The sequence below is a fragment of the Cyphomyrmex costatus genome, unplaced genomic scaffold (genome assembly GCF_001594065.2).
Source record: "Cyphomyrmex costatus isolate MS0001 unplaced genomic scaffold, Ccosl1.0 scaffold85, whole genome shotgun sequence".
Taxonomy (NCBI): domain Eukaryota; kingdom Metazoa; phylum Arthropoda; class Insecta; order Hymenoptera; family Formicidae; genus Cyphomyrmex; species Cyphomyrmex costatus.
Window position 1 is genome coordinate 199,600 of NW_017280430.1, and position 25,664 is coordinate 225,263.

Sequence of the window (25,664 nt, forward strand, 5' to 3'; positions counted from 1 at the left end):
CCTTCTAATAAAATTTTTATTAGAAGGTCTTTTATTAGTTTTTAATGCAAATTCAAAAAAAGTTTAATTCAAATTCGACTCCTTTTCGAATCAATAAAATTCGATTCAATTCGATCTTACATTCGATTCGAAGAATTTCAAATACGATTCGATTCGTTTCCAAATGTTATTATTAAAGATTCAATTCAATTCGATCTTACAAATGGTTAATTCGCCCACCTCCTCTATCTAAATCGAGACCTGCTGCTCGTCGCAACGGTGCACGAAGCCGTGCTGCTGCTGCTGTAGTTGTTGCTGCTGCTGACGCTGCAGTTGCTGCTGTCATCCGCTGTTCTGTTCGGGTAACAGTATGCTGACGGATTTGCGGTTCGTCGTGGAGACAACGTGATGGCCGTCGTTCGTTGCGGCCAGGGCGGATGTCGGTTGTGGCCGATGAGACGGTGCGACCACGCGCACCTCCGGCCTAGGTGAAGCTTCTCTCAAAGGGCTACCAACGCCTACCAGTTCCTCGGGATTCGTCGCCAGCACTGCCGATGGTCTGCAACGACCACGAAAAGACCGTTCGTCTCATGAGTGCGCGTATGTTTGCCTCGGTCACATTAACTCGTTAATCCGTACTCTATAAAATGTTTGGAATAGAATCTAAATTTAGAGTGGCAGGGAATGACAATTAAGTTAAAAAAGAATGACTCATTCAATTTTTAAAAGTGAAATTTTACTCTTTAGAATTAGATTCCATTCCAAATATTTTTTAGAGTAAAATGAATGTATTTTATGCATTTTCAAGGTTGTCATAAAAACTTTTTCTTGATTTGAAAGACAAAATTTCATAATTTTCCTTGATCTTTCCTTTCAATGTAGACAATTCATACATTTTTTAATAACTAAAGTTGTTATTACTTTGATATTAATGAACAAATAAATGAGACTACTAAAATTTTGTCAGAATTTGTTAATTTCGTATTTATATTTATTGAATTATTACATTAACTTAAATGTATAATTTTAATGTCACCAGTTTCAATTTACACCGACATTACACTGAAAGAAAAGATTGACTGAATATGGCATAACATTTTTAATTGGCTGATGTAACCAAAAATTGATTGCTGCAGCAGCCAATTAAAAATGCTATGCTATATTTTATCATTTAATTTACTGCAGCAGTCAATCCTTTTTTTCAGTATATAGAAACTACCTCGTTTTCTGCGGAGACACTTAATTTATTTCGCAAAGTGCAGTATTTGTTGACGCATCAAAATTAAGTAAGATAAACGAAATGTTTACCTACCTATGCTGCGGGGGTGGCGTGGGTGTTCGCGATAGAGGGAAACTGGCAACTTCCCTCGTCACCGAAAGCGACCGGATCGAGCCGAATGTTTGGTCCGGCGATAAATTGGCCCCGACGCTTTGTACCATGCCGCTACTGGAACATGGACATCAGTTAATTGCCAATTAGGCTGTTCACGGAGAATGCACGCAGCAGTGCTCTTCTGTCTTAACCCTTAAGTTCTCTCCGAGTGTCTCCAACTGTGACTCAACTCGACTTTGTCTTGCGTTTCGCGGAATACAAGTGAATCACTTATTCAAGGGGTTCTGACCAACAGTAGACTAACAAGGAAAGTTCAGCGACCCGTGAACTCAAATAGATTTGAAACTTCGCACTGATATAGATTTTAGGAAACGAAGCGACCGATCCTTCAAAGAGATAAATCAATTCTCTTAAGTTTCTCCAATATCTTGGAAATCGTCTAAATTATTTGAAGTTAAATCAGAAATGTTACAACTTTTTTAACAAGGGTAAAACCGAAGGATTTCAAACAGTTCTCATCGAAAAAAATTAATTCGTGATTTCAGTCTTATTCTGAGCGTTTTAACTTGAAAAAGAACACTCGTATATGAAAACAATTGAAAAATCTCAGAAAAATTAACGTTGTCAAATGTAATAAAGATAAGTGGAATGAGTAAGAAAAAAAACTCGTGTTTATAATACGCGGTTTCAGAACGCTGTAATTTGCTCGAGTACGTCAATTCTCAATTAAATATGCCTAATAATCGCGAGATGACGCATCGATTCTTTTTCTAATAGTTCTTAGGAACTTTACACTTCGTTGCTCCGAGCAAGGTTCTACCGGATCGTTATGAAGATGTGATTAATACACGCAAGACGATAATTATTCTCGCATTCGTACATATCCACCAAAACGCGTTATTAAATCTAACTTCGATCGCACCTTCAACAGCTGGGGAAAAGTTATAAATACTGTAACTTACGAGGAGAACTGACTCTCCTTTATATCAAACAGATTAACTTCCTGTCATCGATATAAAAAGGATCCAGGGAGATCCTCTATCGACATGAGGAAATGTGGAATACATGAATTCTGTGCTCTTCGTATAGAGAGATTCTAGACAGAATGTGCGGAAAAATCTATAGAGGCTGACATATAAAAATTTGCCTATATATGAAGGCTTACAGCAGATATATCGCTTTCATCCTTCGCTCTCTTTCTGCTTCTCTCTCGTCGCGCTGTTAACATTTATCAAGTGACGAAAAGCCTTCTGAATTTAAGAGCGGAGCAAAAAGCTAATCGATAACTTTGATAGGTACGAACTATAGGCGTACCTACGCATTCAATTTGCCTCTACACACGAAGCATCTGTGCCCTTCGTTGACGTGAAAAGAACGCCTCGTTCCTGTCCCACGTTCTACTAAAGAATCGCGACTATTTTAAGGATTAAAACGCGACCACGAGTTAAATGGTATAAGTGACTTTTCATGGAATTTCTCTGAACGTGACTAAAATGCGAGATACACTGCTATAGACATCAAAGGAGCATTAGTACAATGAGAAACCCATTTAGTTGAATCAATTAATTTCTTATTTGGATATAACCAAACAAAATCCTTTGTTGATGCAATAAAAAATTAAATTAAAGCAAAACTTTAGTTATTGCAATATTTTACTTGTTTCTGATAAACATTGACATCTGATAAATTTATTTATTAGAAATAAATAAAATGTTACAATAACCAAACATTTTGCTTCAACTAAATTTCTTATTGCATCAACCAAGGATTTCGGCTCTGTTCAAACAAGAAATTAATTGATTCAACTAAATGGGTTTCTCAGTACGACTCAATCCCTTCAGTTAAATAACATTTTATTATTTTTAACTTCCACGTATATCAAAATGTAAATCAATCTATTCTAAGTTATCTATTTTAATATGACGTTATGAATTTAACAGTGTATGCAGAACTGTTTTTATTATCCGTTAAAAATATCATGATAAAGGAGCGGAATATCCTAAAAATTATCTCATATTTTCAGGAAGAAATATCGCGTATCACATTGTTGATTAAAGTGAAAGTTTGCTTAATCTGTTTTTTATAATTTTTTCGTTTAAAAAAAATAGGTTTTTTTTTTCAATTTTCAACGTTAAATATTTCAATAACTAAATTCTAAAATTACAACTCTATTAAATAAAAATCTATTTATATAGTACTAAATAAATATAACGGGTGTTCAAAATAAAGCGTTACAAAATTTTTATCTCGGAAATACAGTATTATTGAGAAAAATTGTTCAGACAAAAGTTATTTGTTTCTTTACGTAAAATATGATGCCATACGTATAAAAGATGTAGGTTCCTATTTAAAAAAAAAAACAAAATTAACCTTGAAATGACTTTGAAACTTTCCATCAAAAAACCATAAATGTCATATTTCTCTCTTAAAATCAGATAATTTTTGTCTGAACAATTTTTGTCAGTAATGTCGTGTTTTAGAGATAAAAATTGATAACGCTTTATTTTGTATACACCCTGTATAGAACTAAATATAAAATATTACTTTTTATTGTACGTGTAATTTAGTTGCGAAAAACTTCGGCTTATTACATTTCATTATTTAGCACAAAAATTATCAAATGTTTTAATAATAAATATATAAAAATAAAGTATACACCATATAATATTCGCATAAAAATATTTACCAGCATAGTGCAGACTGACGAAAACAAGCTTGCTTGTCTTATTATATGATTGATACGTAAGTATAACGTGTTTCGCTTTCGTGCCGCGATAATTCGCGAAACGATTATCGAACAACAGGACAGGAAATAGTTGATCAAAGCGGATGATTATCGATATTGCAGCAGGGGCCCTGGATACTTCAAGAGATGAATTATTCATTTAGACCCGACCGGGCATGTCGAAGTTATATCCGACAAACTCGCTATTCCGCTCGCAATTGCTGAATTTGCAAACTTTTCGGTAAGATCGGTTTTCTCATGCAAGAGTATTGATGAAACGAAAGTCTCCTAGTTAGAAAGACCTCCGTCGATAACAAGAAAGTTTTGTAAATATAAAAAGTTTAGCTACTAGCAAATGCGCAGATTTACATTTTTACAAAAATTATAAAATTTATTTGATTTTTAATTATTGACACATTACTTTGAAGAATGCTGAGGCTTATATAGATTTCTATAATTTCCTGTTGCGAATTTAACTAGAATATTTATTGTAACATTGAGAATGACCCGATCGGCGTCGAAACGTTTATGTATGTAATCATTATTTTTATGTTTTGCTATTAAAGTTTCTTTGTTACCTAACTAGCTCTGAGCTCTCTTCTCGACATTTTAATTTATTAAAATTCGTTTATCTAAATGCGTGGATATATATGTTTTGAGACTGAAGGCATACAAATTTTTAAGTGAAATTTAAAACGTAGCGTCTAAATTGAAGAGCAAGTTTTATGCAAGTTGATAATTCTGAGTAAAATGGCTTCATTTGTACTTAATGACTATGCGGTTAATGACGTCTCCTATATCGTAAAAAGAAAGAGCTCTCTCTTGGGATTCTTTTGTTCTTATTTCATTTATATATACAGTAAAACGTTCATTCAACTGTATGAGTCGGCACCAACACATTGTACAAAAAATTATAGCGCGTTTATATTGTTGCATTACATTATTTTTATGCCTTAATCTTCAGCAGCACAAGATATTTTATTCGCCTAGGCTCTAAAATATATATTTCAAAAAAAGATAAGAGAGAAAAACTTGGTACATATTATTATGATAAATATATACTTTCTATATTTATATATAATTAAAATACTTAAAAGTATTTCAAACTTTACTTTGTATAGTTATATACATACATATAATAAAAAATTTGCAAGTGTATAAAAATATAAAAATACACGAAATTATTAGCATCTTAGATCCAGCTCGACCGTTAAAGGCAATTTCTTATTGGTTGTGTTTCTCACATGTATGGTCCTATAAAATTTAATATAAAAATATTAGTCTTATGAAGTTTTTTTTCATAACAAAGTGATATTAAAAAGTTTCTGCTAAATCACTCATGATATATACATACATATATTAAATCGAATTACATTATATAAACTTACTGGAATTACATTATTATATATGTACATATATTAACTGGAATTACATTATAGCCAGAAATGACTGTAATTGTTATAATGAGTGCCGAGTTACAATTAAAACTTGACAACTTATTAATGTTTAAGAGTTATTAACAGAGTTATTAAAAGTTATTAAAAACAAATAAATAGATTTTTATTGAATCGATAAGTATTTTTTAGTTTATCGTAAGAACTAACATTGATTATTGAAAGAAATAAACACGGTATTACGCATACAAATACATACACACGCACATATAAATATATAATATGGCATATGAGACGTAATATCCGCAAGTGTATCTCCAGCTTTTTCATTTTTCATAACACTATTTATTATTACATTGTGACACGTGATAAAAAATGACTGCATAAATAAAAAAAGAAAACCTTAGTCATATTCATCAATTACAGTGCGACATTATTCTAATATCAAATGCAGGTATATCGATATTGCATTTTAATTTAAAAAAAATAATTAAATGAATAAATTTAATATTATAAAAAAGCACTCTTATTCACAAAGGATTCCACACTAATTAATAATATGAAAAATTAATCTTCATGCAATGAGTTAGTATTCGTTTCACAAATATAGCTTATAATTAAACAGAAGATATTAATACAAAGTTCAATAATATGTAGTATTTGAATTATGATCAAAGATACAAATAACTCAAAAATTAATCATTATTAACTTTGTGTCTATGACATCTTTTGTTCGCTATTTTACATGTTACAGTATATGTGAATGTTGACTTATATAGTATATTTCACCAAAACCTAATTTTTCGTATAATTAATGAATAATTCTTTAATAATTTAAGAACAAGTTTACATTCAAAAACAAATGTACATTCATTAGATACTTATATAATATAACCGTGAATTTATTAAATATTCATTAATATACTGATTAAAATGTAATATGTTAAAAAACGTTTTACCAAAATGATTTTTTTGTCAACAGTCATGATTATCATGAAAAAGTCATTAATTTTATCAGTTACGTATTTCTAGTGACAAACGTGAAGGAATCAATATGACGATTGTGACGTATGAGGAAATTACGTAGCAGGAAATTACAACAGATCAGCAATGAATTAAAACATACGTTGACTATTGCCTATGAACTTTTATGTGACTTACTACTGAGCTATGTTTGTCTCATAGATGGATATAATACTCAATAAAATATGTATTAAAACCTATTTTGAGTGAACGTGGCCTTTACACGAACAGACACCGATATCGCTGATATGTTGAAAATGGGACTTTGCAATGTGCCGCGAATTTATAGTATATAATTGCAGAGAATCTTCGGTATCGCTAATAACTTCCTCTAACGTTTCTCTGATAAAGAAATTTAATTCATATGTAGTTTCATTCGTGAAAGTCACGCAGAAAATAACTGGTTCCGAGTTCGATGAAAGGAAGCGAACTTAAAATTGATTTACAAAGAAAAACAAGGAGAAAATAATATGACAGAAAATCGACAAATACACAATGTTTCTAAAATCTAATACCAAACTTCAAGAACATGTCCTATTTTTACACTCATTGTCAATATTAGTGACATTTAAAGTAATTTATATTGTCCGTTATAACAGTTTGAAATCCCTCGGTTTTGTCAAGCTTTGGCGTTAATAAATCGAATCTCAGCATTACGTATGTCACCAAAGGTGACATACATATAAGACGTATATTATGACGTATATTAAAGGATGAGTTATACTCACCTGACGGAGCCCGAAGTCACTAGGAAAGGCATGGGCGTCGGGCACGGGCTCAAAGGTGAGCTGCTCACAGAGCTGCGAGTGCTGCTCAAAACTGAGTGCGGACATTGCGGCGGGCCTACGTGCGGTCCTTTCGCACCGCTTCCGCCTTTGCTAGACGTACGGCCTTTCAGACACGGGATCTTCGGCCATCCGCTTACATCCTTGCCAGATACTCCTGAAACAACACACATCTCACTGATTATTTTAGGAACACGAGCGACGAAAACAGGTGCACTGATAAAATATCAGTAGCGAATCGTTTAACTTGATTAATTGATCCCAATTTATTTAGTCTCAATTTATGTACTTCAGATTTTTTGAAAAATTCAAAGTAAACTTTTTATTAATACACTGAAAAAAATGATGATATTTCAATAGCATTATTTTAATTCAAAATGATCTTGTCAATTTAATAACAGAATTAATGTGAAACAAATAAAATTTTATTAAAACAAGAACATAAATATAAATTTTTTTTTTATAATGGTGTTATTGAATTAACAAAATATTTTCAATTAAAATAATACTATTGATACAATATCATCTTTTGCAGTGTAAAAATATAGTTATCGAGTTTTTAATAATCCAAGAGACTGAGAATTTTTCATCAATACAGTTTCAAAAAAAATTATATAAAATATTTTTCATTTAGAGTTGGAAGTAAAGTTTACTTCAATGAATAGTTTATTCGAGTTTATTTACTATTAGGAAGATATATAAATTTCAATATTAGACAGCTATAAATAACGTAATTAACGTTACACAAAAATATTGATTGCAAACAATCTATTTATAAATTATTATTTGGTGTTTTGGAACGCATTGTATATATAACTGTACTAAACAGATTATAATAGATTATGCTTTGCGACAAAATATCTTCTTCATCTAAAAGCGTATCATGATAAAAAAGTTGATATTTTTAACTATCTCAACGTCATTATAAGCGGAAACTTTTATCTCTTTTTTTTAATAAGTTTTATTTAGCAATTTCAAAAATGTAAATTTGTTCACTTAACTTTAAATTGCATGTGCATAAAAACTTTGAGAATAAGATAAAGTATGTACGAACATATCACGTTAATGATAAATTTATATTCAATTATTTATCAAAAATTCTTCAAAGTTTAAATTGACCTAAAAATATAGAAAATAAATGCTTTATTATTCTTTAATCAATATGATTCAATATACGTATATATATATTTTTTTAAATATTATAAATTTTTATTTACGAGAGAATATCACTAATTTAGAAATTCTAGTTTTAATAAATTCTTTCACGCACATACCTATATATATATATATATATATATACATATATATAGAAAGAATTTAACTGATAAATAAAAAAAAGTTCCATAGCAACGAAAATTTTAGGAAAAAAAAACGTAAAAAAGACTATTCTTGCGTGATTTTTCTTTGATATTTATCTCAAGAATCATTATAAGATAATCATGTTGGTATGCGTGCTGTACGCCTATCACGAATACAGGAGATGTTGAACTCCTCCTGTATTGATAACATTATTGCAGCGGCAAGATAATGGGGTGTTCAGTATGCAAAGGGGAGCTTTCGAGACCACTTTCGAATCTAGTACGATTTGAATATACATGGCATAGTTAGTGATTTGCCGAAGTGATACGCGACTCTTTTGGTTATTTAGATTTCCGACATGAGATAGAAACCAAACATACATCAGTAAATGGAACGGTCGAGTCCTCATTACGTAGACGGCAACTAAATGCGCTCTTCGTTTGATATTAGTTATTATGGCGGACTCTAAATAACGCGTGTCATCGTTCGATAAGTGAAATAAAAATTGCGATCATATTCCGTACTGCTGAGATTATTTAATGTCGTTCTAAGCAAACATCCGACTCTTTTTTCAGTGACTGTTGGATAGGAAGATCTTTAAATATCGATTAAATATCACGTCAAACAATATAATAAAAAAAAGACTTGAAACGTTCGCAAATATAATACATTTCTGAAACTTTTGTTAAGTTAGCGTCCCTACTACTAAAAATAGGAATAAAATATGTAGTAAAGTAAGTGCTAATTTAGTGCTAATTGAGTACTCTATTCTTGAGTGCACAAGCTATTTAACAGAAATTTGCGTTTGAACGTAAAAATGCTAGATTCATGTCAAATTAACACCCAATCCAAACAAAATTAAAAAAAATTAAATGCCACAAAATACTAAACTCTTTAAGTACTTTTAAGTGTCTCGATTTTAATATCAGAATCGCAGTTGAACCATTTTTTACCTATCTGATAGTTTTTCTTTTCCAGTTAATTTGGATTTGCACGTGGAACTTTAGAATTTTTAATTCTTCATTAAAAAATCATAATTAATATTACAAGTAATTTTACTTTTACGATAATAACGCTTCTTCGTAAAAAGCCAAATTTATAATACCTTGAATCGCGATTGGATTAATTTAGATGCGGTGTTAAAAGATACTTAACATTTGTTTGTTTTAACGCTCGACAAATTTAAAGGTGCTTTTTCAACGATAACCGAGTACCAAAATTAGATGTTGTATATCTTAAAGGCCTAAAATTAGGAAATAATTTAACATTGGAATCACTCTGTATGTCGATTTTAAAAGAATGTATATTATTATTACCGCTTTTTTTCATTTGTATTTTCTAAGTTTAGGATATTAAAATTGACATAGAAAATTGACCAGAATTTCACATTTTATCATTTTTTATATCATCGAATCTTGTTAAACAAACAACAGTAAAATATCTTTTAAATCGAGATACTTATAGAAGCACTTAAAGAGCATTTAATCTTATGTTATTTTATTTCTTTTTTATTTTTCGTATTGAGGATGCTAACTTGACACGAATTAGCATTTTCATCTTCAAATACAGAAAGATTCTTACTCAAACTAAAACTCAGAAATTAAAATACTAAATTAACACGTAATTAGCACTTCATTTTGGTATATATTTTATTCTATTTTCAGTGGTAGCAACTTGACAAAGATTTTTGAAATATAGATTTGATAAACATTCTGACGATAGCACTGTTAAAGGACAATCAACTGCACATCACTGAAAAAAAGAGTGTGAAATTATTAGAACGCAAGGAATGTGAATACATTCTTGAAATTTTGAATTCTTTGTTTTAACGCGCGATTTTGTGTAATTTTGCAAAATTTATTACGTACGAAATTCAGGAATGCTCGTTGGGCATTCCCGAGATCACGGTCGCTCTCGCCAATTAAATTCTAGCTGCCTTCCAACGTCAACGTTGGATAATTCAGACAGGAAGGAAGCCGCTCAAATAGTAGTGCAATGCGGTGGACAAGTACAAGCATGAAATTTGTAACGCGGTCGGATTGTCGACTCGAGAGTCTGCATAGAGCGTGGAATACTCTGTTCTGCAATTCGGTCTTCCAACAATGGAGATCAGCCCGCACCAACAAAGCCTGTGGCCAATGTTTCGTTCCCAGCTATGTATGTACACTTCACGCGTACACGTACGAGCGCGAAAAAATTATAACTGTTGCCAAACGCATGACTGCACGGTGATGTCGTAACATCCCGACAAGACGAGAAAAAGTCGATGAATAGATGATGCTGCGTAACGACTGTACTCTTCCTCTATAATATAAAATGCGGAGTCATTTTATTACGATCGAATTATTTCATACAGCAAATATCGGTGATAAACATTTACATTAATATATTTTTAAATGTTAAATTTATCAGAGATTAAATAATATACAGTAAGTTATTTTTAATAAATATTGAAATATCAGAAGAAAACTGTTTTTTTCCCTTTGCGTGCACATTTTTATTAACGGTTGAGAATATAATATATACTATCTATAGAAGCTTTTTTTCTCGTAATGACCCGAGCTAGCAAAACATCAACTTTAATATCAAAATATGATAAATTACTGTGAAGTAAACGAAATTCTCGAAATAAACGAGTTTTCTCAAACTCTCTAAACACGAATATCTAATATTTTAAGGTGAAAGGTTATAAAGATTAGTGCTAAGGAGATTAATTTTTTCTTCCAGGAAATTAAATACAAAATCTTTTAGATAACGAAGACTGACGTAGAATTAAAAAGATTTAAAGGGAATTTTGAACACACGAAATAACAATTATTTCAAAGAAATTGTTAAATAAAAATCCAATATTTTATTTAATATATATATATATAAAACAACTGTAAATTCTAGTAGTATATCTAGTATAATTAAGTTATGATCAAATTCCATGCACTTAACGATTTCAATTATTTTTCCTCGGTCGTTTATTACTTTTATATCTTCTTTATAGCATCTGAACAAAAGCTTTCGAACTAAATTATTTATCGGCGGGTAAGGGTGTAGGAGCATGAATGTTTGTGCCATGCTTAGTCGTCACGTCGTCATCGTATAGTCGTGCGTAAGGATCACTTAATCTCGAAGTCAATAGCCGTCACTCTACTTCCGTCAGAATTTCTCGGGCTTCGTAAAGCTAGACAATAGCAGAAAAGAATGACGCAGCGGTGGACTAGTGGTTATTGCACCATCGTGTCGTAGGTACAAATCGCGCGGACAATAAGAGGGAAAGAAGGAATCACAATCCAGAGACCGAAAGTATCGGAAAACCGTTCGATATTGGTCTCGGGTGAGGTCTTCAAGTATAGAAAGTTTCGTCATGGCAGGACGAGAAGAGAAGAAGATGAGACGACAAGGCCTGCAAGCGACAGTCCGCCGGGATTTGCTCCTAACCAACGTCCAGACTCTCAATAAACTCGCGGCAAACCGACAATCGATTACCAGCATCCACGTATTCGTGGATGTTTCAAACTTACTGTCTTTTTTTTTAATTGAGCAATCGAAGTAAAAAAAATGACGATTATTTTCATCCCATATTATTAGATTCAAAAATTAAAATTGATTTCGATAAATGAAGTCTTGAATTGCTTTTAAAAAATATCAAGAGCTATTACAGAAAATGAGCAGAAAAATGAAAAAGAAATAGATTCTTTATGTGCAGGTACTCTTTATATTACGCGTTATATTTATTTCACTTTGTACAATTTTTATATAGGGCAATGTTTTTGTTAATAAACTCAGAGCTAATTTCTTTTTCCTCTAACAGAAATTTAATTTAATATCTATCTTCTTTTGACAGATTTTTTGAACTGTTAATTTTATACATGTTTTTTACAGGAAATTTAGAGGAAATTGTAGAGAACGAATTGCACACACAACGCATACAGTACCGAAATAACATCATTTTGATTCTGATTAACTGAGTGACATAGTTCATTGGAATAGGTCGAAGGAAGCCAAAGGTATAGTATTCCACGATTCAGCTGATGGCGGTCAGCGTTTTAATTGGCTGACCGGGCATCGTCGAAACGTGAGGACGACCCACTTTTGGCAAAGGCCAAGACTATCTGCCGGTTAAACCGTCGCTGCGCTATGCCATATTAATCAATCCCTCCTCTTCCCTCGTTATCTCTGACCGCGCCAGGGTTAGCGTGCTCTGCAGTGCACGATAAACCTGACCTTTCAACGAAATAAAATATCCCATCAGATCTGACGATTGCACGGTTTTGAGCGATGAGGCGAAGCACGTCCTCATGAAAGATCAATCGGCGTTTAAACGACAATCTGATAAATCACGAGCCATTTGCAAAATATGAACACCAGCGAAATTAATGCAACCCCTCGGAAGAGCAGAATGGACGGGCGATAACGCTGCCCGCCAATTCTACCCCCTATGGAGCAGCTACGCTAACGCATGCATTTGTGGAAAATGTAGACAAAAGTTCGGGATCCTGATGGAATAATAGGTTTCATCGACGTAGATTTTCTGGTCAGTTTATATAATTTACATTGAACGTCACTCCTTTTACAGATTTTTCGAACAAAATATGGAGGCGGTATTCTTCTCGGCAAAAATGTGGAGAATTGTTTTTGAATTACAGAGAATTAAAAATTCTTTCCAGAGGAGCTGAGCTTTAGAAGCTAAAAATAATTGGGAAATTTTTTCCATAGAATCTAGAAAAAAAGTTAAATAATAATTTCAAAAAGATTATTCAATAGATTCAACTTATTTACGAAATGTAATATTGACAGTTATATCTAGTTTTTCTTTTTCTACAGATGAACAGAATATTATTCTCTTAAAAGCTTACTTTAAATGTCAGAGATGAGAAGTTACTTTTATCTTTACTTTTGCCGTTACTTTTTAAAAACGTTGCAATTTTTTATAACGACAACGATAATTAACTGAAAGTTAAAAGATTGAGAATGTTACTTTTAAAAATAATGAACCGACGCATCACAAGAAATAAATTACCTTTTTCAACAAATAATGGTGACACGTCACTTTTCACAAGTGACGTTTCCAGCCTTAGCTTTCAGTTAGTTATCGTTATCGTTAGCGTCACAAAAATTGCAACGTCACCATCAAATTGCTGTTTTTAAAAGTAACGGAAAAAGTAACGGTATAGTAACTTCCCACCACTGCTAAATACAATTACTTGAAAACGGTTATTTTCTCATTACGATGTTTTCATAATTATATTAAAAAAGAGCTGTAAGCTTCTTTCAAGTTTCTTCATCCATGGATTATCTGACCTTCATTTAAGGTTAAAATTCATGATGTATTATGGTTTATCATCCAGTACAATAGCCTTATCATGCAGATAGCATCGTATAATCTGACATAGATATTACCTTTTTAAAGTAATATAATAATGCAGAATATATGTACATTATATGCGGCAATTTAATTATTATATACAACGCTACAATTAATATTCTAATTAACAGAATGTCAGAGCGGTTTAATTAATGAAATGTAATTGTAAAAAGTCGTTTAAAATATAAAATAAAATATGAATAATGAACGTAAAGTTGCATTTTCACGTGTGTGTCTAATTATCCTAGTGTGTTCAATTTAACAAAGCTTCGCTTTTACAGAACTGTAAAGTTCTATAAAATTTTTAGACTCATTGTCTGTCCGTTATATCGAATAGATTCATCTTATTTTTATCTCATATATTGAAAAAATCAAATAAAAATCTAAGCTAAAAGGAAATAATTTTTTGTTATCTTTAGTTCCTAAAGGTCAGTTTTTCCGGAAAGGTTTCCCATTCTCTATAATCCAAAAGCAAATCACGTAATTGCCGATATTGCCAATAAGATACCGCCTCCACATCCTATTCGAAAAATCTGTAAGTGAAAAGAGTGACGTCCAATATAAATTATATAACTGACCAGGAAACCTACGTCGATGGAACGTCTGACGACTATATTCATCCGGGACAGTTTACTTCGCACTTAAACATTTTGTCGTCATATTACTGTTTTCTCTCTTTCTCTTGCACGGCCATCGTCTACTCGCCCACGGAAAACCTTTCAATACTTGAAGAACTGGAGAAAGTCGCAGTAAGTCATGTAGGCGGGTGCACAGATTATAGGTATAGAAGAAACAAACTGTATCGACGCAAGCAACGTTTATACACACGCGGCCCTGAGAACACGGCTGCAACATCTGTCGTCTAATTGTAAATTGTGGAACACCGTCCGTCCGTCGTCCGTGCTCCACCTGCATTGTATTTTAAATATTGAAATAGCACAACGACATTTTTCCACGTGCCAAACGATTACGAAACAGTTCGTGCACATTGTATCATCTTGAGGACAAACAGCTTCTTTCAACGTTTCTTTTCAAGTATGTACATTAGGCACATTTAAAGTTCGAATATTTCTCCATCCACCAATTCTATCTAGCAAAAATTAGTGCCCCTAGCGTGAGTTTATTACATTCATTGTTCGTTTCGTAAATTCAAATAAGCAATCCACAACACTAACGTTCCTATAATTACTACTGAACTAAAGCAAATTGAAAAGGTTACAATTGCAATTAGGTTGAGATTTATGATCGCAATATAGGAATATAAGGGTTAATTACAGCTTAAGAGAAGTCGATTATATTCCAAAAGCTTTTGGTCTCTAATTAGACCTTTCATTTCTACTTGACTTATAATATCAGCGATTCATCTCACGATAGTCCTATATATAAACCAAGATTATTTGTTTGAATGACGTATACTTATTAAATCTTGTTGAAACAAAAATTTAATTTGACTCCTATTTACGAGAACAGTAATCAAATTATCATGAATATCTGTATTATCAAGATATCACAAATTAAATTTCTAGATTTATATTTGTTCGAACAACTGATGCATATGTACTAACAATAAGTTAAGTCAGAAATAGAATATGAGTAACTAAGAGTTAATGAAATCACAAATCAGTTTATGAGCGGAATACCCTTGCAAAGATCTAAGAGAGCACGCTTTCCGTCAGACCTTCCTCGATAATAATAACCGTCGCGTTTATCTTCAGTGACGTTCATGAACGTCGGTAAAATACGAAATGCGATTAGGCGGAGGGCGAAGTGCGGTAACGACATTATCCGACGTTGCCGTAGTGTATTTGTTAAGAGGAGCGGAGCAGAAAGGGGTAAAATGGAGAAGACCTACATTCAGAAACGAGAGAGGAAGGACGAGATACGATCGTGCGAGAAGGAGGAAGAGGAGTAGGATCGAGGGCAGCAGATGTCATGGACCCTACGCGACCCATTTTACCCTGTCCTGTACAAACTAGCTCGCTAATGCTGTTGCTAAACCACCATCGACGACATTCAGCGACGCCCAACGTCGCTGACCCCGGTTGGCAGTCAGCAATCAGTGTCGATGGCCTTATTATTACCGCATCGTCTAATGCAGCCTCATTGATTATTCCGAAGATCCCATTGCATCGTTTATTAACACCTTCACTTAGCCATTTGCGTTTCACAAAATATGCACATTAATATGGAGAACGCGACACGAATCAATATCTAGGAAAGAACTTAATCGAAATATATTTTGGTTACGCTAATTTTATTTGGAAAACAGAATGTTGAATCAAAAAGAGAATAGTATATATTCTTCCTATATTCTGAAAGCGTCATCTACAACGAAAGTTATTTTCATGAAAAATTTTGCAGATCGATTACAAATGTGACATAAGTTTTAATAATTAAATACGGAGAAAAATGTTTGATTGTGTGAATTAAATGAAATTCTGGTGGAAAATAATGATCCAGAATTTTGGTTACATAAAATTTTAATTGAAGTAACCAACATTAAAATTTTCTAGTAGATTTAATCAGAAATCTATAGTAGACACTTAACCGGAATTCTGAATCGTTCATTTTCTACTAGAATTCCAGTTAACGCAACTAAATATTTTTCTTTGTGTTTGGAAAGTTCAAGCGTTAGTATTCACAATTGTCATACGTATCCTGCGCATTTCTTTTCTTTGAAATTTTTGATAAAAATAATAGTCTTTGTATTTTTATACTTAAAAAAAGTTATATTTAAAATAAAAAAAAGATAGAGAGACCATTATTTTTGAATAGAAATAATGGTCTCTATTCTTTTATTTATTTTGAATATAACTTTTTTTTTACAAATATAATATTTTCTAAAGATGTTAAAATATAAGAATCACTTAATAATTTTAGTATATTTATAAAGATAATAAAAATTAGGACACGAGCAGAACAATCCATAGTATGTAGTAGAGAACCGGGAAAACATCATTTATATTAAGGATTGAGGAGATAATATGACGAAATTACCGACATTATGGATTAGAAAGTTCTTCGAATTGGTTGTACGGAATAGAAAATCTTTTTATATGTTTAAAAATACACATCGCGAACTAACTCTGGAATAATGAACTTAAACTTATAAACAGAATTAATAATAATCTTTTCATTTTTTTTTAGTATTCTGGGGTTTATTTGTGTTTAACGCATATATAAGTTTAAGCATATAAAAGTTTTTAATTCAAATCAAACCTGCAATGTCGGTAATTCTGTCATGCCAACATCACTTCTATTAATGTTTTCAGAAATTTTAGAAAAATTTGATTCCTATTATATTATATATATATATATGTGTGTAAGAAACTGTAGGATTTCTTGCTTCAATTCTTTGCAGAAGATAATCGTACAATTAAATCGTGGCACATAAAAAATGCACTCGATTACGTCACAAAGATGACCTGTGGATGTCGATTGAATTTCACCTTGTGATCACTTTATCATCCCGTCCCGCGTCGACGTCTACGCGGCGCGATTATGCGATTTGCATTCGTACCACGGCGATGCACCAAGGCTATATGCTTCTCGAAGACGATCCTCTGCTGCTACGGCGAATTTACATTTAGATCGAAACGCAATCGGTCTGTTCGCTCAGCGAAGTCGATTCGGCGACGACGGACGAACGCCAGTTTTCCGCTTCGTTTCCGATGATGGCAAGGAAAGATCGCTATATACGCAATATAATATATGTAGACTCTTCCTTTCCTTCTGCCTCTTGAGGCAGGGCTTCACGCATCGCCGGTGACGCGTTCGCAAGAAAATTGCGTACGAACTTATCGCCGAGTCATACTCCGCTTGCGCTGCGCGAAGATCAAATTTACGGAGAGTTTCCAATGAGATGAATTTGTCGAAGCGTAAACGCTTCGAGTTAGCGCACAAAATAGCAAACTTGCAAACAATCTATGAAAATATACAAAGTATACCAGACCTCCTCCGATCTTAACTTCGAAAATATTTTGAAGCAACATGGAGCCGATTTTCCTTAATTAAAATATGAAGGTGAAACTCGAACATTCATAAAAGATGACACTAATAATTTTTATATATTATTCTCCGATATTCGTATTTTCTTAAAATATAATTCAATTAAAATTCCAATAAAATAAAATAAAAATTCAATACATTTTTACGATTCTTCTATGTTCCGAGTATCGACAAAAAAGTATTGTCCCTTTTAAGATTTGCTCTTCGCAGCTCAGATTTGTGTGACATAATCGTCGAGTGTACACTTATGCTGTTATTTTCTTTTCCGATTTCTGGTTGCGTTATTCAGATTAGTATTACTCACAGACGGAAATTTTAAAAGCACGTCGCGCCGGTCACGCTTTCCATGCCATTGCTCTGATTGCTCATCACCAAGTAAGACTCTTGCTCGCGTTTTTTGCACGGCCTCTTCCGCAAGACAAGTTGTGTTTAGCCACGCTTCGCGAAGCCAGACGTAATTCCGTCGTCTCGTCATAAAGCTTTGGTGACAGTTGTCATTACTGTACGCCACCGTGAAGAACAAGAATTGTTTTCGCACGACGAATACTCGTCTTGCTTGAGATTACAATGATGTTTCTAAAAATGGTATCTGTTATTTTTCACACAAAGAGCACGTGTGTTTGACAAGTACTACCATTGTAATTCACATCTGAAAATGTCAGTCAGCATAAGATTGATAGAGAGAATAGTCCATCATAAATCATAACTATTGAAAAAATTATCAGAAATTGGATAGTTATTTTTTCGAAATTATTATATGTAAACTAAATAATTTCTTTAAATAATTGTTGAATAATCGTCATCTTTTCTCGCAGATACAATTTTTAAGCATAAACATTTTAATAAACGTTCAATAAAAATATTATCTTGTTTCCGTTAATGGCAATACTTACTTAAATCGAACGTGTTATATAGTGACCACTTAATTCTTGTTAATTATTCATATGTTTCTTTGTGACTAATGCTATTGTCCATTAAGAATCGTAAATGGAATGGAACATATGTTCTCTGACATTATTCAGACCATGGAGCCATATGTTTCTTCGACATTCCCTTAACAAGGATTTTCTAGCAGCGTCTGACTGAGTTCATATTGATAGTGAATAACACTTTAGATTGAATCACCAATTGTAAGTTAAAGATAAATAAAGGATATAAAATACTTCACAATATATATCCATTTAAATATTCAAATAAGAATATCAAATAATTTTAAAACATTTTATCAATATTTGTCATAAACAATTCTCTTTTATATATATATTTATAGAGAGAGAGAAAGAGAGCTAAAAGTTGTAATATTTTTGCAAAACTACATATTCGAAGATTATTTCGACATGTCTACATCTACTTGCCTGAAATATTCAAGCGTAAATATCATCAACGGTATGAGATTTCACGAAAACTTTCAGTCTCGTGAAGGCTGCACAAAGGGTGTATCCGAGCCAAAAAGAAAATGGGAGACGAGAACCCGTCCTTGATAGAATAGACTAAGCTCCTTTAGCGTACGCAATAAGATGAGGTATACAGCGCAACGCTCCGGATGTGCTGAGAATGTGAGACGCATGAAAAGGAACGCGTTTGAATCGAAGTACGCACAAAGAGGGAGAAAAAGAGTAGCGATCCACTCAGGTTGAAATTAAATGGGCGGAACTGAAAGTGATGCACGCGCGTCGCACGGTATACGCTGCGATCCTGGATGCAAAAAGCTTTCCTTCTCTCGAGGTTTCTGCGTGACGAGAAACGGTCGAGACCGACCTTTAGCAGTGTTAAATCAATCATTCTTTAAACTTTCCCTTCTATATGTGACGCAGTTACCACTAGGATTTTTCTGCGAATGCATTTTTATCCCGTGCAATTATCTCTTTCATGTAATTATTACGCGCGCGTTTTTAGATTAAAAAAAAAGAGATCTGTTGAAGAGAAAGAAAAGAAGACTCGGAAAGTTCTTGGTAGAAAATCTAAAATTTCTGAAGTGTAGCAAAACTGTTTTTGAAATCAAGTGAATGACGTCTTTCGGGAAAAAAATTAACAAATCTCGTAATAAAAAAACATTATCATTGAAAAGACTGTATGAACGCATGCTGCGTAAAATGCGTGAAGGTCGATGTCAGTAATCTCATAACGACAACTTTATTTCCTTAACGTAATCAGTCTTCTCACCCGCGAACGCCAACGCATTTTGCGAAATCTGGAATATCATCAACAGCAGAATTGCGTTCCCCGCTGCAGTCAAGTGTGCATATTCAATTAGCAGAGTTCTAACGTTCTAATTCTATTTTACGTCGGTGATGTATTATCGAGATGTGACATACACAGATAAATACATACTGCACGTAAATAATAATTATTTATTTTAAATATTGTAAAAGTTCATAAATCTAGTATAAGTTCATCACAAGCACAGTCAAAATATATTTAGACTCCTCTCTAATGAGTTTAACATTTCAATCAAGACTATCAAATTAAAACAAATTCAATTTGCTTATTAAGTATATAAAGTCGCTTCCTCAATTAATTTTTTAATCTTCAAAATAAAATAAATTTTTGTCTTGAGTGTATAATAATCATTTTTTTCTCTAAAATTTATAATACGTAGTATATTATTTTTTTCTCTAAAATTTATAATACGTAATATATTTAAAGATTATTATCAAGAAAATATTCTTCGTTGAAAATAACTACTACTTAAAAGGATGTATGTGCAGTTAACAATATTTCACTTATTTAACGACTTGCAAAATACGAAAAGAAGACAATAAAAAAACCAGATAATTGTCATTTTGCTTTATACGTCGTTCATATTTTAGCATGTTAAATGACATATGGAATAAAGAATCTCAGCAAAACAAGCTGTTGACTTACATTGTATAAGCTTTAGACACTTCTTGGGTTTCGCAAATCGACGAAGCTTAAAAATTGTAGCAAGCTATGAGTAACATTATAACGGAATGTTTCGCACAAGGGGGTACGCAAAAACGACCTTCGGCTCTAATAAGATTTTATTGCGTGCTACGCCACGAAAGAAATTGCAACTGGGCAATCAGTCGAGTTCCAAGCTTTGCGACCCGAATAAGTCGTCGTGTAAAAACGAATGGAAAAACCATCTTGAAACTAAAGTAAGAACTCGGTACGAATAAACGTACATACGTATGTGAGAAGATTGATGGAAACAAGAACTAATCAAATCAAAACTACATTTTTTCACCTCGCTGATATATGATGATATGTTCATTCGTTACTGAAATCTCCTTATATTATTAAAATTTACATTCATTTTATAAAAATGAAATCTGTCACCAATATATATGTATATTTATACAGTGTTTCTTAAATAATGTCCACTAATCATATAGTGTAATTTCTGATTAAAAAACTGAATGGAAAAGTCCTGTATCATTTTGCAATTTTCACAATATTTTTTTTTAGTTACCCAAAGCCTAATGAACCGAAATGTCTGACAGCGAAACATAAGACAAACTTTAAGATATCTTTAAGAGTTCTTTAAGAAACATCTTCAAAATATTTCACAAAAAGCACTGAAAAATATTTTAAAATTATCTTATGCATTAATTTTAATAATTTAAATAAGTATATACATCTTGCACTTATTACTTTTCAAAAAAGTAATAATAACTTTATTGAAGTGTAAAAAAATATAGATTACCAATGTCTGAAATGGAAGATGTACACGAGAAATGTAGCGTTAAATGAAATTCTAAAGGTGTGGCAGCAGGCAATATTGCTGTTCGTGAGCTCAATCTTGATATATAAAATAGATATAACATAAATATAAAAAAGAGAAAACATAAGATGAACCAGAAATTGAGAAACAAATAAAAACACAAATAAAACAGGTATATATAAAAAGCCGATATAAACAGATAAGTACAAAATAAACAAGAAATTGAGTAATATATAAATGCAGTATAACTAGTAATGCGCGATATGTCCAATAAAATTCTTTTAAAAAGAAATACGAAGCGATATTCTATTTATAGTTTGCATATAGAAAGAACAATTTTACCAAAGTATTTAAAATTTAGCTAGATACTGCAGACCTACATGAAATAATTTTGGACCATTAAAATAATTACGTAAGAAACTCAAGCATGATGATTATGATGAGCAATGCTACAAAAAGTTTGAACATTCGAGCAACCAGTTTGAGCGTACTACATGATGATTTTAATGATCCAACAAAATTATTTTCAGATCTGTATCTAGCTAAATTTTTAAATATTTCAACATTTAACTTCCGTTTACTGTACAAAACATTAGGTTGCTTCGTGCCGTCTCTAGTCGAAGAGACTGTAGTCTTGCAATTTTTATTATCGTTGCATCGTCAAGTTTCTATCTGCAACAGTAACTGTCACATACAAGTGTTGCAGTAACAATTCTCTCAGAAGTTCGTGTTTTCCGTCAAGATGCGACTAGCGGGAGCTCTAAATTTCCGGAGCTTCCTGAATTTTGGACGCCACGCTGCTTCCAAGACGTGAAAAATTTAAGCTTCTAAATTCACAACGTTCATTGATCGTAAAATATAGCCTATATACGCACTCAATATTTACAACCGTTAAAAGTTATTCGACAGTGATATAATATCTTGATATTTCCAAATTTTATCTCGTCTATCTCTCAAAGTCAACCAATCGATAACTCCTGTTACTTTCGATTCTTATCGCCTCTCACGGTTCTTCCCAAGTCTAAGGCTCGAAAGTAACAGGATTATTTCCCTTGCTAAAGATTTCTCATCGGGCGATTCGATGCGATTTTTCGATCTCTCGGCGGTCGAATGCGGAAACTTGTAGCATTCGCGATGCGCGCGATCGACCCACGCAATAATCTGATAGAGCCGTATTAGCCTGAATTCCGACAATCCAGTTAGCTACCCCTACTCCTCGCCCTGCCTGATCCAGCCTCGTCCTGAATTTGAAGCAATTGGCACGAACTGGCACGTTCGCGACGATAAAATAACATATGCCGATAAATTTCCTAAGGCGAAGTCGTAAAATAATAAAGTGCCTATAAATTCGTTATTAAGATAACATCAGCTAAATGAGTTATTAAATAGTTAATATAATTGACATGCCACTTTTATGTTATTAGAAAATTTACGGAGATTTTAGTAAATTTTAAAGATAAAGTTAAAATAATCATTTTAAAAAAAGTAAAGTTGAGTAAGACGAACGGCAGTCAATTATTTTCTAACAACACACGTTCTAACATTGATTGTTGTAGATATGTGTAATTTAACCTGGCGATGCGTAATTTTTTCGTAAAAAATGGATCATTTTGACATCTATAAAAAGCATAATGGCATCGCGTGACACGACAATAATGACTGGCAATGTTGGAAAGCTGCATCGAGATCTTTTCTCGAGAAGCATTTTAGCGGCAATTCTGCCCTTTGAAAAGATATCATCGAAATTGCCGACGCGTTTATTGCCGTGCGGACAAAGGGATGATTGCACGCGACAAATGATCACGAGACATTGCAAGAGAAAACACGAGTTTCGGCGCTCACGCAACAGCATTTACACGAAATAGTTATTTTGTTTTCAGAAGCATGTCGATGTATTTGCGATAATAATGACAAACAATGGAAAAGCTTTCTTTTATTGTAAAATTATTCAAATATTTAATTCTAAATGCAAATATAAATCTATTGTAAAAATTACATTACAATAAGAGAATTTTAATGGATATTGTAGGCACAATAGAATAATCATAATACAGTATAACTATAAAGATAAATTAAAATTTATATTAAAAGTAATTTTAAATGAAAGTAATTTTAAAATTAATTTTAGATATAAATTATTTTTAGAAAAGTAATTCGAGTCGATTAATTCAACAAAAAATAATTTAAGTTAAAATTAATTTAGGATTTAATTTTATATATGAAAAAAATGATTCAAAAGATCAATTAATTCCAAAGAATAATCGCTCGAACTAATTTAGAGTCAATTTTGCTCTAAAAATAATGATAAATTAAACTAAAATTGCAACATATTATATAATCACAGATTTTTCTTTTATGTCGATACGAAAAATACTTATACATAAGATTTCTTATATCGAATGAATAATATTGGGATCAGCTTACCAAGCATTTTGATACCTTGGACTGGACTCAGAGGGTAGAAATCCCCGTGAAGTGGACAATGGAAGCCCACCCTGCGCTCCCTCCGCCTCGCCCGTCTCGTGAGCATGCAGAGTAGTACGCCAAGCGCGAGCATAAGGGCGCCCACAACTATGCAGATCGGCCCCAAGATACGAGAATTGCCGGTAAAGGCAATTCGTGCGGCGTACGAGTTCTTGTCTTCGTCTTCGCCGGGGCCACGATAAGAAGCAGCTGTAACGGAGAAATGGACGAATTGAAAATTACTCGTGGAAGTTAATTATAAGTAATGTTTATTAGATTGTCATCTTAATAGTTTCTCATATTTTTCACTCTTCAATCTCAGACAAAAGACATATTTTATTAAAAAAAATAAAATAAACTCTCACATCTACGTTAATAATCTATTAATTTAATATGATGTATATATATACATATATAAATAATACAATAAAGTATAATCTAATTTTGTTGTTCTAGAAATATTGAATATATGCTATTAAGAGGAGACAACTCTGAATTGTGAGAGTAATTAAACGACTTGTTCAAATATGATCTCATTGTGCTCGATTTTAGCGGAAAAGTTGAATTTGGATTTAAACCAAAACTTTATGTTCTCTTCGCGTGTTTCTGGTACAATATCATAAAACTGCTTTGCGCTTTTTTGAAGAACTATGATCGCGTTGATTGGAACTGGTCCGAGCTACCGACATTAACTACGACGCGAATGAGAAAACTTTTCTAACGAGAAGTTTTATAATACTTAAAAGAGGAACACTCTCTTTCTCTCTGTCTGTCTCTTTCTCTCTCTCTCTTTCTGTGTGTAGATTATAATAACGACTGTCTTATTCTCGTCAATTGCGAAGCGAGAATGTTGCGGAATGTTTGGAGAGAAAATGTGCGTCTGCAAAGTAGCGGAAATCATGAACATAAATATGTTCACCGCGGAGAACTTGCCTTCGAGCATATTTTTTAATCGATAACGTCGCGCTAGTGAAACGCTTCATAGGCGATTAGCATGCGCAGGTCCGACAAATTTCTCTTTGCATTTGTCTTATTTCGCAAAATAAGATAAACAACTAAAATTTAGTAACATGATTAAAATAAACAGACAAATAAAACGATGCAGCGTTAAACAGATCTCTATTTCTTCGTAACGTACTGCTATACCTATATCAAATTATTCTAGCTTTAAATTTTTATTTATAATACTTAAATTAAAATTTAATTTTCAATATTAATGAGATATTCAATTCCACTTTTTTATAATGAAAAATGTTGGAAATATTAAATATTTTAAATAATATAGCAATATTGATAAATTTCAAAAAATATTTTAAAAATATGAATACTATGCTCTGACACGTATAACATTTATCTTTTTTTTTTCAATATTTAGTATATTGCTATTGGTATAACAAAAGTTATTACTCTTTGAATGAACAAACACGTACGCATTGTGGACAAACGATTCCTGTACATAATTGGGAAGTATACGCATTTACGTGTAAGGTGACGAATTGTTTAACCTTAATTTGTTTATAACTTCTTTTAGGCAGATAGACAAAAATGACGGGTGGATAAACGATTTTTGTATATAATTCGGAAGAATATTTACATGAAATGCTACCATTTTTT

The 25,664-nt window shown here is 32.4% G+C and overlaps 1 protein-coding gene across 1 annotated transcript in view; it reads right to left on the reverse strand.

The window, feature by feature from the left end:
* Positions 1–218: 218 nt before the first annotated feature.
* The window catches only part of LOC108781619 (uncharacterized), a 75,781-nt gene continuing 50,335 nt past the window's right edge, over positions 219–25,664 (reverse strand). Inside the window, exons 3-6 of the mRNA XM_018549641.1 lie at positions 24,012–24,260; positions 7,183–7,396; positions 1,292–1,426; positions 219–538 (exon numbers count right to left, since the gene is read on the reverse strand). Coding sequence (XP_018405143.1) covers positions 322–538; positions 1,292–1,426; positions 7,183–7,396; positions 24,012–24,260 — 815 coding nt within the window. The 3' untranslated portion in view covers positions 219–321. The remainder of the gene's footprint in view (positions 539–1,291; positions 1,427–7,182; positions 7,397–24,011; positions 24,261–25,664) is intronic.